Here is a 13,866-nt window from a genome sequence, read left to right as displayed (position 1 = left end):
GGGATTCGGTTCTGCCATGATGGGTCATTGGGGTCTATTCGCCAGTCTGGATTCATTAATTTTTTTCTCTATAAATCATGTTAAATTCTTCCAAATGGTCTCTCCTGAACTGAAATAATTGTACATAAAGAAATCAGGCTGTTAGTTTCTTTACGCTTCCATTTTATCCATGGAAATATAATTTGTTTCTTTAAAATGCTCTTTGCATGCAGCATGTTAGCTAATCTGTACTCCCTACAAAAAAAGACCCAGTGCCAGCACAGGCAGTCAAAGCAGTCCTTTTATTCTAAGGGACATTACACATAAAAGTTGTACATTTCAAGTCCAGCAAATAGTCAGAAAAATAGTCAGCTTTCACATTGTTAAACGTGAAAGCATTGCCCTTCTGGGAAAAGAAGCAATCTGGTTTATTAAAAATATTACATTAGGCTTTTAATATTAAAGCATCAACTCAAAAAGCTGCACTTTTGGAATAAACTGGTCTCCAAAAAGACAGTGGGTTGTTTTTTTTAAGCGAATGCAATCCCAAAATATTGTGAGTCACTGGTTTAATCTTTTGTAATAAATTATTTATTCTCTTATATTTTATTAATCTGAAATGTAACTGTAGGTCTGAAATAAATGTAGCAGAAGCACAGCACTGCCCTCTGAAATAGGATAACCCATCCTCACTGCCCTATCTTTATTTCAAAAGAAAATGTTAAAATGTTCACTACATTTAACCCATTTGACAAATTCAAAGTGGTGGAGAGTCATCATCTCACCCAGGGGTCACCTTCAGCTGTAAACCAGTGAGTCTTTGGTTATGGTGTTCCTGACCCTTTGGTCAAGAGAGCAGATTTAATCCTACATGTTTTTGAGGGTAAGAGAAACCAGAGCATCAGGAGAACATGCAAACACAACAGAGAAGAGCTCATCTCCAGTAGGCATAAAAATGCAGGTAAGTACGTGAGATATATGAGAGAGGCATGGCACTCCAAGATGGTGTCAGAAAGCCAAACTAGGATTCATGCTGTGCAACTTTGCTCAAAGATAGTAGTATAAATAAAATATATATTGTGGCAAAAAAAAGCTTTTTAAACCATATTTAGGTGATTGCGTAGATGCTGATGAACCAGTATTAATGCTAGTTGTTTTGGTTTTTTTACAGCTATTCATTACCCGGATATTTTTTGCAGTGTAGAAAGACATCAGCTAGTCTGCTGATCGAATCTCTGGGGCAATGCATGATTCTTTTTCAGGGTTTCTGGTGCAGCCAGACAGTTTGATAGATAGATAGTTTAAGACGTTCTGTTCCATAGGTAGGTCATGTTTCTAACGAAACTTAATGTAACAAAACAGGCAGCACAGGTGTGCAGTGGTTAGCACCGTTGCCTCCCAGCAGGAAAGTCTTGGATTTGGATCCACTGTCCTTCTGGATACTCTGACTTCCTACCAACAAAGACATGCTTGAAATTCATGACTGGCTGTAGGAGCGAATGGTTATTTGCCTCTATGTGTGAGCCCTCTGATCTCCAGGGTGTAGCTTGGTACCTGTGGTGGTCCCCAACCCCCCACAGCCATGAATTGGATAAGCAGAAAAAAACTGATGGATGGAAAATGTATGTCAGACAATAAGCAGAAACCAAAGCCTGCTCAAATGTGGACTATTTGGCACCATTTACATGCATTTCATGAACATGATTAACATGATAGCAAGCATAGTCAGATTTTTGCAGTTTTTCATGCTAGTGAGTTTTGACTCATCAAAATCTGAGATTTACTTTTCTGAACTCTGCATTTGCTTCTCTGCTGGATATGGCTTCTCCATCTGTTCATCAGTAATATAAAAAAAATTGATAGCGGCAGTGAAGTCAGACTCTGTTGTCTCTTTATTTCAGTGCGAGCAACATAACAGCGAATGAGGTGTTCATACTCCACAGGATCCTGATTTTCATACTCCAGCTCCAAGAACGCTCCGACATACACGCACTCAGTCTCACAGCTTTTCCAGCACTTAAAACTTCCATATGATTCTTAGTTTTACATTAAAATCTTTATGCATCTTTAAGCCCTTCTGTTCCTCTTGTGGCTTTATCATTATGCAGACCGAAAATTCTGTCTTGCCTCCTAAAGCTGTGATCACACTTTCCCACTCACATACGCCCACTCACTCTGTCCATGCTGCTCTTTATCTTCCCCTGCCTATCTTATTCTCCTCCCCCCCCTCGCTCTCTCCATCTTCCTATAACAGCTCTGTCACTTATCTATGCAGAAATAAGAGACTGTGCTCGCTCTCCCACTTCACTTTCTGTCTCTAGCTCTCTTTATCTCTGCCCCCTCTGGCCTTTTTCTGCAGGCCAATTGCAGGGGGACTAGAAGCCTTTAATGAGATCTATGGGGAAATAACCCCCCACCACACACAGACACACACACACATGTGCGTGTGTGCCTTGCATGTAGTCATTTAACTACTCTCTCCCATCTGCCTCTCCCTGTAATGCACTCCAACCAGACGTTTTCTCTCTACAGAAGATCAGAACAATGAATTATTTTTAAAGCATTCCTGTCATCCCTTATCTTCCCCGTCCTTTCTTCCTCCATTGTCTTCATCAACTTTCCATCACTCTCACATGTATGCTGCCCTGCCTCCTCTCCTCCTCCCATACTTCCCTCTCTATTATCTCAGTACTTCTGTTCACCTCTGGGGCTTATCTTTTCATTAACATGCAAACCCTAAAGTGCTGTAGCACTTTGGACTCTGTGCCTTGTAGTCTGACTAGTTCACATATCTTAACAAGGCACTGGAAAATAATAGTGCGGAAGTTCGTTTGCGAGGCCAAATCCTGCACGAGGGCTGCAGCTTTCACTTCAGGGTTTGAAAGAATTCAGCTCAAGTCAAACAGCGTAGAAAAACTCATCTGTTTCATGCTGTTTAATGCACTCAGCGGGCAAATGCCAACTTGACTTGGCGTGCACGAGTCTGACAATCTAATAAACCTGCAGATACGACTGCCTTCACCTCCCGCTGTGACAGCATGGTATGAACAACTCGTGATACACAGATCTAAGCGTCTCTGTGCACACGAGTGAGTTAATGTACCAGCAGCTTTTATATGTGCTACCAGTTGATGATAAGGTAGGATCAGCAAAATAGATGTTTATGCTACTTCATACACTTGATTATGATGTGCACTTTTATTTCAGAAACATAGTGTGTAATCAGATACTTACTCTTTATTGCAATATGAGAAAATGTGGAGTCATTTCTGTTATCAGGACATGTCCTTTAACTGCTCATTATGTGATTGTTCTAAAAGCCAATATGTCCCCTTTACTGGTTTCTCTTCACTGCCTCCCTGTTAAATCCAGAATTGCATTTCAAACCCTTCTCCTCACACACAGTCTTGAGTAATCAGGCCCCATTATATCTTAAAGATCTAATAGTTCCGTATTGTCCTATCAGAGGTCTTCGTTCTCAGGCTGCAGGCTCACTTGTGGTTCCTACAGTTTTAAAAGTCTGAAAGCCTTCAGCTTTCAGACCCCTGTCCTGTGGATTAAGCTCCCAGTTTGGGTTCAGGAGACAGAAACCCACTTCAAATGTTCATTTTTTAGTGACGCTTATATTCATCTGACCCTGAAGCATCCCTTAATGCTGGTTCAGAAAGCTGGACTTCCCATGACTTCATGCACTCGAGCACTTCTCCTCAACTCCCCCTTTACACCCCCTTGCAGTTATACGCCACTGCTGCATGCAATATTTGTCTACTTTCTCTTGCACTTTGTGTTTTCGTCTGTTTGTTGTTTGTGATGTAATTCTGATTATTTTTTCTCTTTTATTTATTTCCCCTCATCCTTTAAACCATCCCTGAGCCTGGCTCTGTTAAAAGCTCCGTCACCTTAGAGCTGATATTTCCAAGAGTCTCTTTTTAATATTATGGATTCCTCATCTGACTATTTAAAGCGTCATCAGACGACTGTTGTCAGAAACTGGAGCTATTAAAATGAAACAGAATAAAAGTGAACGTATTTATTTGACCAGCAAAAAGACTTCTGCTCAGCTACATTCCAAAACGTGGCGTCTACCTCAATGCACTACAGAGTCTCAATAAAGTTGAATGAATCAAGGTCTGAAAGCACATAAATTGTGCTATAGTGTAGTGTTATAAAGCTTAGGCATTTTAAATAATTGGGTTAAAAAACTCAACCCTTACAATAATGTGTCCATATTTTTGCTCTTTGGTTGTTACACTTACAGCACGGATGTGAAACATGGACCTAAATAAGAGTTTCTGATCCCTGTTTTTTCACTTTACATTGGCTTAAGAACCACAAAGCAAGTTATTAGTTAACACTTTTTAGCAACCAAAATAATAGATGCAAAGTTTCCAGCTGGCCAAATAAATGCAGATGATTAAAAACCGATCTGTAGTAAATACACAATATATAAAAGAGTACTTGCAAAAGGAATTCCCCATTAGAGTGTCACTGTGATCTCTGAGCTGGTAATTTGTAGGTCAGAACCTACCTTTGAAAAAAAAAAGTGGACTAGATTACAAATACGAGCATTTCAAAGACGGCATTTTAATTTGACTCAGATCACAACTTTGACTCCTTCAAATTCCGAAGACATCTGAAAACACTTTAAGCAGCTGGATTTGACATAGCAGACATAACTTCGACCTTTAGTGAATAAATTGTAAAATGACTGTGACAGTGAAAAATATTATTCTACATAACACCCTGAACTGTCTCTTCCTTCTTCTTAACCTATAACCACTACCTGCTAAAGCCAATATTTTTGTCTACATAGATCAATGCTTCAAATCCCCTCTTGATAAATATAATAAGCTGCTACATCTCCTGCTGTCTTTGTAAGCATCAGTGCACCAGCGGTGCAGTCTCGATTGATAGTGACTTGCAACAGATCTCCCCAGCAGGATTGTGCAGCTCTATTAAGGGAGTTTTAAAGCCTCAAAGGTAAATACCACTGTGGGAGAGAAAGGACATATCCCCAGATATTTTGACTGAGTGCTCTGTGGAAATGTTACAGTAGAGATTAAAAAATACAGGCTCTTGTCATGTGATGTAGCAAAGTAGCAAAGGCAACGGAAGTAAATATGGGAAGAAGGTGCTGTGTTCTGGACTGTTAGACAACACTGAGAATTTCTGTTCATGTCACAGCTAGTTGCTCACCTGTACAGACCTTTGCACATCTAGTACCGTCCAGCATTTCAAATACAAAGCATACGTGCCTAAATGTTTTATTTTTTTAGCTCAAACTTGTAACGTACACCTGGAAGTTGGTTCAGATTTCATATGTTTCAGTCTGATTACTTTCACACCATAAACGAACCGCTCTGGAGTTCATTTGGAAACGTACCGAGACCACCTACTCCAAAGGGTCTCGGTGCGGTTACTGTGCGATTACTGTGTTCACACGTGCCAAGGAGGAAAACGAGCACAAGTTCAATTTAAATGGACTAAACACCGCAGGTGTGAAACATCCTAAGACAGTGTGATGGATAGGAATCGTTTTGGCGATACTCATGGATACAAATGGCCCCATTTTGTGTAATGACAGAGCTCAACTTTAAGCCTGATGTATTTCAGTGGAAAATATGTTTCATATCTACAGCATCCATATTCACAAGAGTCTTCAGAGGAATCCCTGGCAACCAAGAAAACAGAGCTTTTAGATAAGTAGCAACAATTTTCTCCAGCCAAACAATGATCTTTGTCTGACCCTAACTGAGTTTCTAATGACAGTTAATAATGCAATTAAAGTCTAAAAATCCGTCCCCGCTGGTGCAATCATTCATAACACCGCCGACCCCATCCAGCCTCCAATGCAAATGGACACAAATCAGTAGACAGGAGATCGGTCCGATGAAAAATCATGTTCGAGGTCATGAAAAAAATTATAAATTCACATCCAGAGACACAAATTAATAGCTTAAAAGTTGTAACTACTTAACAAGCTGCCACAAGACTGTTACTGTGACTGCTGTAACAGTATCCTGTGACTGCAGCTACAACGCACAGCTGCCATAGAGACTCTCTGTGGAAAATGGATGTGGAAGATTGATCGAAAAAGTGAAGCCTATGCAGAAGTGTGATAAACCTAGCTGGGGGGTAGGGGGGTGGGGGGATTGTAAAAGAAGTCATATTGCATATAAATTTATGGTAATACAGTGTTCAGGTTCCTTGATCTGTCACCTCAGTAAATAGAATAGAATAGAAGAATAGAATAATCCTTTAATTGTCCCACAAGGGGGAAATTTGGTTGTATCAGCAGCAAAAACACACAAAAACAAAAAAATGTAAATACAAATAGAACAGGACACAGAACAGAAACATATTTGCATCATGGATAATAGTTACCAAAGCAGAGTACTGTACAGTTATTAAAATTAGAGTACAGATAAGTGACAAACCCAGTTTGTAAAAGGTTGTAAAATACTGAGTTTATACTGAGTCCACTAACTAGCTGACAGGAATATAAAATGATGTCCTGGTCAACTCGACTCAGAAAACTTAGAAAACACCAAAGCAAATCCAATAAGAGCCGTGCATCTAGATAACGTGCCCGTTTCTATACATGTCCCACAATGTGGATTACAGTGTGCTTATAAGAGTGAAAGCAAAGTGTAAAACATTCAGAACAGCTGCCAGTCCAAACTTTTACTGCATACTTCATGTCATCAATAGCTTGTATTTGTGGATACACTGAGAAATTTCCCTATGATCCAGAATAGATTTTGAGATCATGCAGATTTTTTCCTGTCTACTGTACAAATATAATCTGTTGTGCAACAGCTCCAATGAAATCAGAATATAAATTGCCATGTCAGAGTCAATTGGTGTAGGTCAATTTGTAATCAAACTGCATCTAATGCATCATTTCCTAGATGCACACCACTGATTAGTGAACATTAAATATTAGAGCTGGTTTTCTGCCAAAAAATGGCAAAATAATTACCAGTGTCTGTGTGTATTTATCTGTGTCCTGTGCATTACTGCATGTGGATGCTCTTCCATCACTCCATATCCTCCTCCCTCAATTCATAACCTTTCCATTTGCATACTACGGTCAGTCCCTTGATTCATTATAATACAATTAAAATGCAATTAGGGCTTATTTAGGAGGAATTAGCCGAAGTGTAGAACAGAGCTAAAGCAGTGGGAGGGTGAAGGAATGATACTTGACATCAGTGACAGGACAGAGGAGGTGGAGGAGGATAAAGAGCAAGAGACTGACCAGGAGGGATAACTGTGGACTTCAGATGTTTTCATTCTGAAAGTACAGTCTGAGATCGAGAGAGGGAGTTAAACAATGACCCAAGGAGGCTGAGACAGGATAGGAAGAGCGCAAGAGTATGACACAGTAAATGTCAGAGAGATGCCGCTGGGTTCTAACGCCCATAACCTTAAGGAGTAAGACAATATGCACTCAGTCAGTACATCTCGGCAGGAAGTCGATAAGGTTGTTTCAGCTCTTTCTTATGCTAATGTTTATCTGCAAGTGTGAGTTTATGTTTATAATCAGCTCAGAAATAGAGCACAAAAAATGGAAGAGATCAAAGGGGCTTTAAATAACTGAAGAAGACATTAAAAGAGTGCACACTTAGACAAATATTCCAGATCAGTATTTACAAGAAAAACACAAGTTAATGAATGTGATTACAAGCCTTTTAGAATTGTTTTTAGGTTTTAAAAAAAAGCAAATTACACAGATTGCAAAAGCAATTCAGCATCTAATTACTTTAAAGATATATAATTATTTATTTCGTGTAACCCTTTGCACCACCCGCACAAAAAGAAAAGATCTGGAGAGGCATAAAAATCCTTCCTATTAAAAGACTGAACTCAAACAGGCTTCATTTTTGTTGTTTTTTTCAAAGAAATATTTGAAGGTTCTTCTGTGGAGGAGTTCTCCAATAGTACCCGCCTATCTCACATTTTTTAAGTGTTTTTGATCCATGTCAAATATTATTTGATTATATTTGATTCCTGATTTGCCCATTTTCTACTTGCCCAACTAGTTTCACAAAAGAGAGAAAAACCATCACTGATTGCATTCTTCTACCTCAGCTCTCTCCTTGGTAAAGACATTTTTTAAAAACTGAGAAATGTTACACATTAAAAGCAAATCTTTATGCTCATTTCCAGCTTCTTATTCTTGTACTTGGACTTCAAATTGCTCCTTATTTAGCTTAAATGAGCTTTGGTGGAAGCCGTCACTTCATCCTCTGTTTGAAACAGTCTGTTTTAGCTTCCGTCTGATTGGTTCTCTCTCACAAACAGTGTTAGAACAGCAGGTGGGTGGTTTAAGTGCTGGAGCCGAACGTAACTGGACTTCTTCTGGGGATCATGAAGGCGTTGGGATTGTGAAGCTTCTTCAGTGCTAGATAATGATGGGGAATCTTGGGTATTTCACCTCTTGGAGTCCCTGAGAGTTGAAGACCCACCCTGAAGCCTTTTGGATAAGTCATGAAACTTCTTCATGAACCTAAGGAAAAGTCAAGTTGCCTTCTAATGGGGGAGAACCTACAGAGACGTATAACAGGTGGCGCTTCTGTGCTCACGCCCGAAGCTGTTGGATTGTCTTGGCTATATTACAAATTTCCACTCTCAATGACATCATGCAGAGCCTAGAGTAGAAAAACTGAGTGTTTAGATCAGACCGAAGCCAGAGTTTTCAGCTCATATGGATTCCCTGCACATCCTGTGATCTGATTGATATTCTGGGCAGGTTTAATATGGGCATCCACTAATGGAGCAGCATATGTGATGGAACATAAAGAAAAGCAGAAGAGGTCCACTTTAAGTGTAGCTGATTAATGCGATGCTGAATTTATATGAGGTCATATGCTGAACTGCTTGATTAATCTCGAGGTCTGTGCTTAATAAAGAAAACTTTAGAAGTTTGATATGGAGATTTTTAGTCTTGTATTGCAATCGCAGTTTTTAAGGTGGCTGCAGTAACAAGTTATTTCAGATTGAAGTGAATCTTAAATGTTCAGATGTAAAGACACAGAAAAATCAACATTAAACATGGCTTAATGTTAGCTAAAGGTCAGCATGACCTTTCTGTAGAGCTATTTTCATTTCACCTTTATTTACTTCTGTCTGCTTCACTTTATCAATCTGAATCCCTCTCTAACTCCTACATCCACCTATCTCACAGCTTCATTCCACTTTGATCTACTCCCATTTCCCCTCATTTACCTTTACCTCTATCTTCTTTGTACTTTCATCTACTCTGTCTCCATCTTTTTACCCCTCTCTCTTTTTGCATCAGTGCCATTTTCTGTCTTTATGGGACTGTCTAGTAAATTTCTGAGGTTTTGCCCCCAAGCATAAATGAGCATCTTCCCCCAAACCCTTTTCATTTATTCATATTTTTACAGTAAAACTTTGATTCTGTTGTTAGAATAAACAGGGAGGAGTGAATTATTTATGGTCTGATTTAAAAAACACCAAATCACGCAGACACAAACACATGCACGCACACAGATACACACAGCAAAAACACAGCTGAAAACACCCATGCACAGATCAATAATAAATCACACAGCAGCAAGAGGGAGGAAGAAGGCATGAGCAAAGCATTTATAGCGCTCTGGGATGGTAAATACAAAATATGGACACCCATCCACATGTTTGGAGTCATAATCTTGTTGTTGGTGTATAAAGTAACCAATAAATACATGACAGAGGCCAAGATCACGTAACCGAATAAGAAAACGGGGACAGATAGTAAATGTTAGCAGCTTTAATTTGGACATGAGCAAAGATGCATCCACGATGATTTCCTCAATTATCAGTGAGTTTCATTTTAACAGATCGCTCATCACTGAGATTCAAGTCGGGGGAAAAGGCTGAAAAATGCCTGGCACTGATTTCTGCCTGATTTTTGTGAGTGGTTAAAGTAAAGTACTGTACATGGAGGCAGTTCCATCTCCAGCCCGTAAAGCCAATTTAGACACACTTGTGTTGCACTGATGTGATGTAAGACCTCGTCTGGGGAAATGCAGAGCGGCGGGAGATTGGTCTATCGTGATTCTGGACAACCCTCTTAAAACCAGTCACACCTAAAAGGGCTTTTCACGCCATGCTTTATCGCACCATTTAAAATCTCTTTGGCAACATTAAGCCAGGGGCCCCCCGTAACTCCTCTCTCCACTTTAGCTTCCCTCAGTTTGACTGAATCCTTTCCTGCATTGCAAAATCTAATTCCTGTCCACATACTCTCATCCTAATTGCTATTGTGTGCATTTTGGCTCTGCCTCTCGCTCTCTTTGTCTTTTCTCGGGAGTTGGGTCACCTTGAAAGTCCCCCTCTCTCTCTCAGAGAGCCGCTGTGCTTAAAAGTGTTTACGCTTCTCTCGGTTTTTCACTGTGGATGCAGTGAGACAGCAAGAAAGAGAGAGAGAATCATACTCTCCCACACTGCACATTGTCCATTTAGACTGAACTGGCCACATGTACTGTCATACATTCGTGGACGGATTAAGAAACGACTGGCCCCAGGGCAACAATGCTGAACACGGCTCCCTCCTACCTAACACCAAGGAGTCAGTACAGGGGCATAGATGTTCCACAGTAAACCTGAGGCGACGTGTATTTCTTTGAAGGTGTCACGAAGGCTTCCTTGTTTTCACACCTTGAAAATTTTTATTTCTTCACAGATCTTTCACTCAACTGTACTATCTATGTCTATAGTCACTGAAAGTAGCTGCGTTTTTTACAGCTCTTTTATAAAAGCAGGCACCAAATTGGTGATTTTTTTTCTTCAGTTGTCTGCTTATGTTTTCTTTTTCCACACTGATTCTCATTTAAAGGATTTAAAATTTTGCAGGTTTTCAGTGCAGCTTGCGTGTCACAGTTATGTCCAAGTTCTTCTTTAAAGCATGGAAATGTGGTGTGTTAAGGAGTGTAAGAGTGTAGTGATTAGTTAGAAGGCCGTCACATTCAAAAACTGGGAATATTTAGGCAAAACCGTGCTGTTTGTTTTGGAAATCTAACCTGAACTGCAGACTCCGGGTTGGACTCGCCGTAGTTGTTGTGCTGGAATATCAGCAGAAGTAGATCATATGCAAAGTGATCATGGAGATTTTTGTCAAGGTTTTCTCTAAAAAGTCTCATCTTCTCAAGCTGTGGCAGCATGTATTATCTAAGGCCATACTGTATAATCTAAGAATCTCTGAGCTAGTGATATATCAATAAAATTGCCCACTTGTGTCATTGTGTCTTCAACCCGGCAGCATAAATAAATGACATCAAACTGCACCGGCAGTTTTCATGCTGCCATTCGTGAGGGCAACAATAACTGTAAACTAGCTGTTACAGCCACCCTTCCAACCTCCAAATGCAGATTTTGTAGCTCTGTAAAACTAAATAAGTGCATCATGATGTCAAAGATGCCAAAAGAAACTTTGTTCATAAAGGTACCACACAGGAGGCATCAGACCAAACAGCAATTGGACAGTGTAAGTATGAGTATATGCAACTGGAAACATCATAAACTGGTACCAGAAGCTTCTGCAGCAGGTGAATAAACTCCCCAGAACACTGATAATCCTCATCAGTACAATTCAATTCAATTTTAATTATATAGCGCAAAATCACAACAACAGTCACATCAAGGCGCTTAATATTGTAAGGTAAAGATCCGACAATAATACAGAGAAAACCCCAAAAATCAGATGACCCATTATGACCAAGCACTTGGCGACAGTGGGAAGAAAAAACTTCCTTTTAACAGGAAGAAACCTCGAGCAGTACCAGGCTCAGGTCAGGGCAGCCATCTCCATCACAGGAGAGGGAGACAGGACAAAAAACACACCTAACAACTTTTTGATTTGGATCTTTGGACTCAGTTCAGCTTTAGTTGTTTCCTTAGATGGAATTGTTTTTTATTGTTTAAAACTATTCAGTTTTAGTTTGTTGAATGTTTTTTTTGTTGTGTGTTAGGAGCAAGAATTAAGCTGTTCAGAACATATAGAGTGCTAACATTTAAGTATTACATACACATCCCAAAGCCTCACCATGATGGGTATGACCAAACTGAAAAAGACTAAAACTAAAGATCTTTTTCTCTATACACACAATATTAAGACAGTTAGTATTTTTTATTTTCTGATATTACATTTAAAAAAACCTTGTGTTGCATGATTCATAACTGAATGAATCTTGATTCTTGGGTGTTGAAACTGTTGGAACAGCAGGTGGACTTCAGGCTGTTTATAAACTTGTCAGTGATTGTTGCTGTGTGCAGACAGCACTCACCGTTTGCTTTATGTCTGGGATGCCAATGCGAAACACCATCATGGCAATGTGGGCGTCCTCAGATGGCAACGAGCTGGCGCTGTGTTCCTTCAGCCTCCTCTGCTGCTGCTGCTGATGCTGTATCTGATTGGACTGCTGTTGGTGTGTGGGTCCAGGGTTAGACGAATAGGGGTTTCCAGGGTTCCCCTGTCGGACCTGCCTGTCTCCTGTGGGACGTCCGGCCATTTTACCTGACTGCCTGTGTCCCTCGCTTCTGCCGCCCCGTGAGAGGCCTCCACGCCTGACCTCCTCCACCATCTCCTCCTCGTCATCTTCCTCCTCCCCCTCCAGCTCGCCATTCTCCTCCTCTTCCCCTTCATCATCGCGTTCATCTTCTTCCATTTCCTCTTCCTCCTCTTCCTCCTCTTCTTCCTCGTCCTCTGCCCCAGGATAGAGATGTCGACTGTTTCCCAGCATCCTTTGTTGCTCCTCGTCGCTGGACAGGGGGCTAAATGGCATCGTCATGGCGACAGAGAGGGCGGCAACAGTGGCAACACCATCATTCCCAGAGATACACTGCAAGGTGAAAAAGAAAGGAGGAGAGGACTTGATCAGGAACAAACTGCAGAAGAAAAAGTTTTTAAGAAGAGCATCTACACAGCATCACTCTAAATAATGTGGTCTCTATGGTAACAGACATGCAGTACTTAAAACCCTGAACACATGATGACATGCTATTCACACCTCATCTATAATTGAAGCCACTTGTGATGTTAATTTTCTGCTCCCCGACTCTCGACAGACATTAAACTCAATACAAGTCTGAACCTTTGGAAGCTTTCCGTCTCCATTACATGCCGGTATTTGACTCTGAGAAATAGAACTGTACAACTGAGTACTTCTGTACTGACATAGACTCTTAAGGAGTTACCACTGAGACAACTTGTACTAGAGTACTACATATAAAAGGTGGACACAGTCAGAGATCAGCTGGTCCCCAAGTGAACCTGGTGAAACCCTCGAAGATCAGCAGATAAAGGCCGCCGCAGGTAACTATTAATGTTCCTCTCACAGGAAGCCTTGTTACAACTTTGGTGCCTGAGTTTTAGTTCCTGTTTTTTCTTTGATATTTCCTTCCTCGTGTTTCTGAGTGTTCGCTTTCCCCCCATGTATTTTCTGTTCTGGTCTGTTTATCCCTCTGTATGTCTGAATCACTCATAGTCACTCCCTATTTTGTTTTGGTTGTTGTGTTTTATACTGAACTTTCTACTCTTTTACTTCCTGCCTTGGTTAGCTTCACACCCTCATGTGTTCACTTCCTCTGTTTCTTTCATTCTTTGCAAGTTAGTCATTTATCCTGCTCCAGTCTACTTCCTAATGTTTCCCAGCGTGGGGGGGGGGGTGTTCTGGCAGGTGTTTTTTTATATGGTTTTACACAATTACAAATACAACACACATGTACATGCAAATTACTTTTATTATTGCTACTTTGCTCACGTGTGCATCATTTGGCTCCACCTTTACATAGAACCTGATGGGCCTACGAAATTCCCAAAAACGTCTTTCAGCACATTTCAAAGAGATTGTTTTAAACTTTTGATAAAAAAAAAATTTC

General features: G+C 40.4%; 1 protein-coding gene across 5 annotated transcripts in view; it reads right to left on the bottom strand.

Moving 5' to 3' along the window:
• shank1 (SH3 and multiple ankyrin repeat domains 1) overlaps nucleotides 1-13,866 on the bottom strand; it is a 112,044-nt gene that overhangs the window by 68,094 nt on the left and 30,084 nt on the right. For all 5 annotated transcript variants that reach the window (XM_005468988.4, XM_019358400.2, XM_005468989.4 and 2 more), the window contains exon 2: nucleotides 12,273-12,827. In XM_005468988.4, the coding sequence (XP_005469045.3) occupies nucleotides 12,273-12,776 (504 nt within the window). In that variant the 5' untranslated portion in view covers nucleotides 12,777-12,827. The remainder of the gene's footprint in view (nucleotides 1-12,272; nucleotides 12,828-13,866) is intronic.

Source organism: Oreochromis niloticus, linkage group LG4 (genome assembly GCF_001858045.2).
Source record: "Oreochromis niloticus isolate F11D_XX linkage group LG4, O_niloticus_UMD_NMBU, whole genome shotgun sequence".
Taxonomy (NCBI): Eukaryota; Metazoa; Chordata; class Actinopteri; order Cichliformes; family Cichlidae; genus Oreochromis; species Oreochromis niloticus.
Note: the sequence above shows the minus strand (reverse complement) of the source record. Positions and strands in the feature narration are given on the sequence as shown.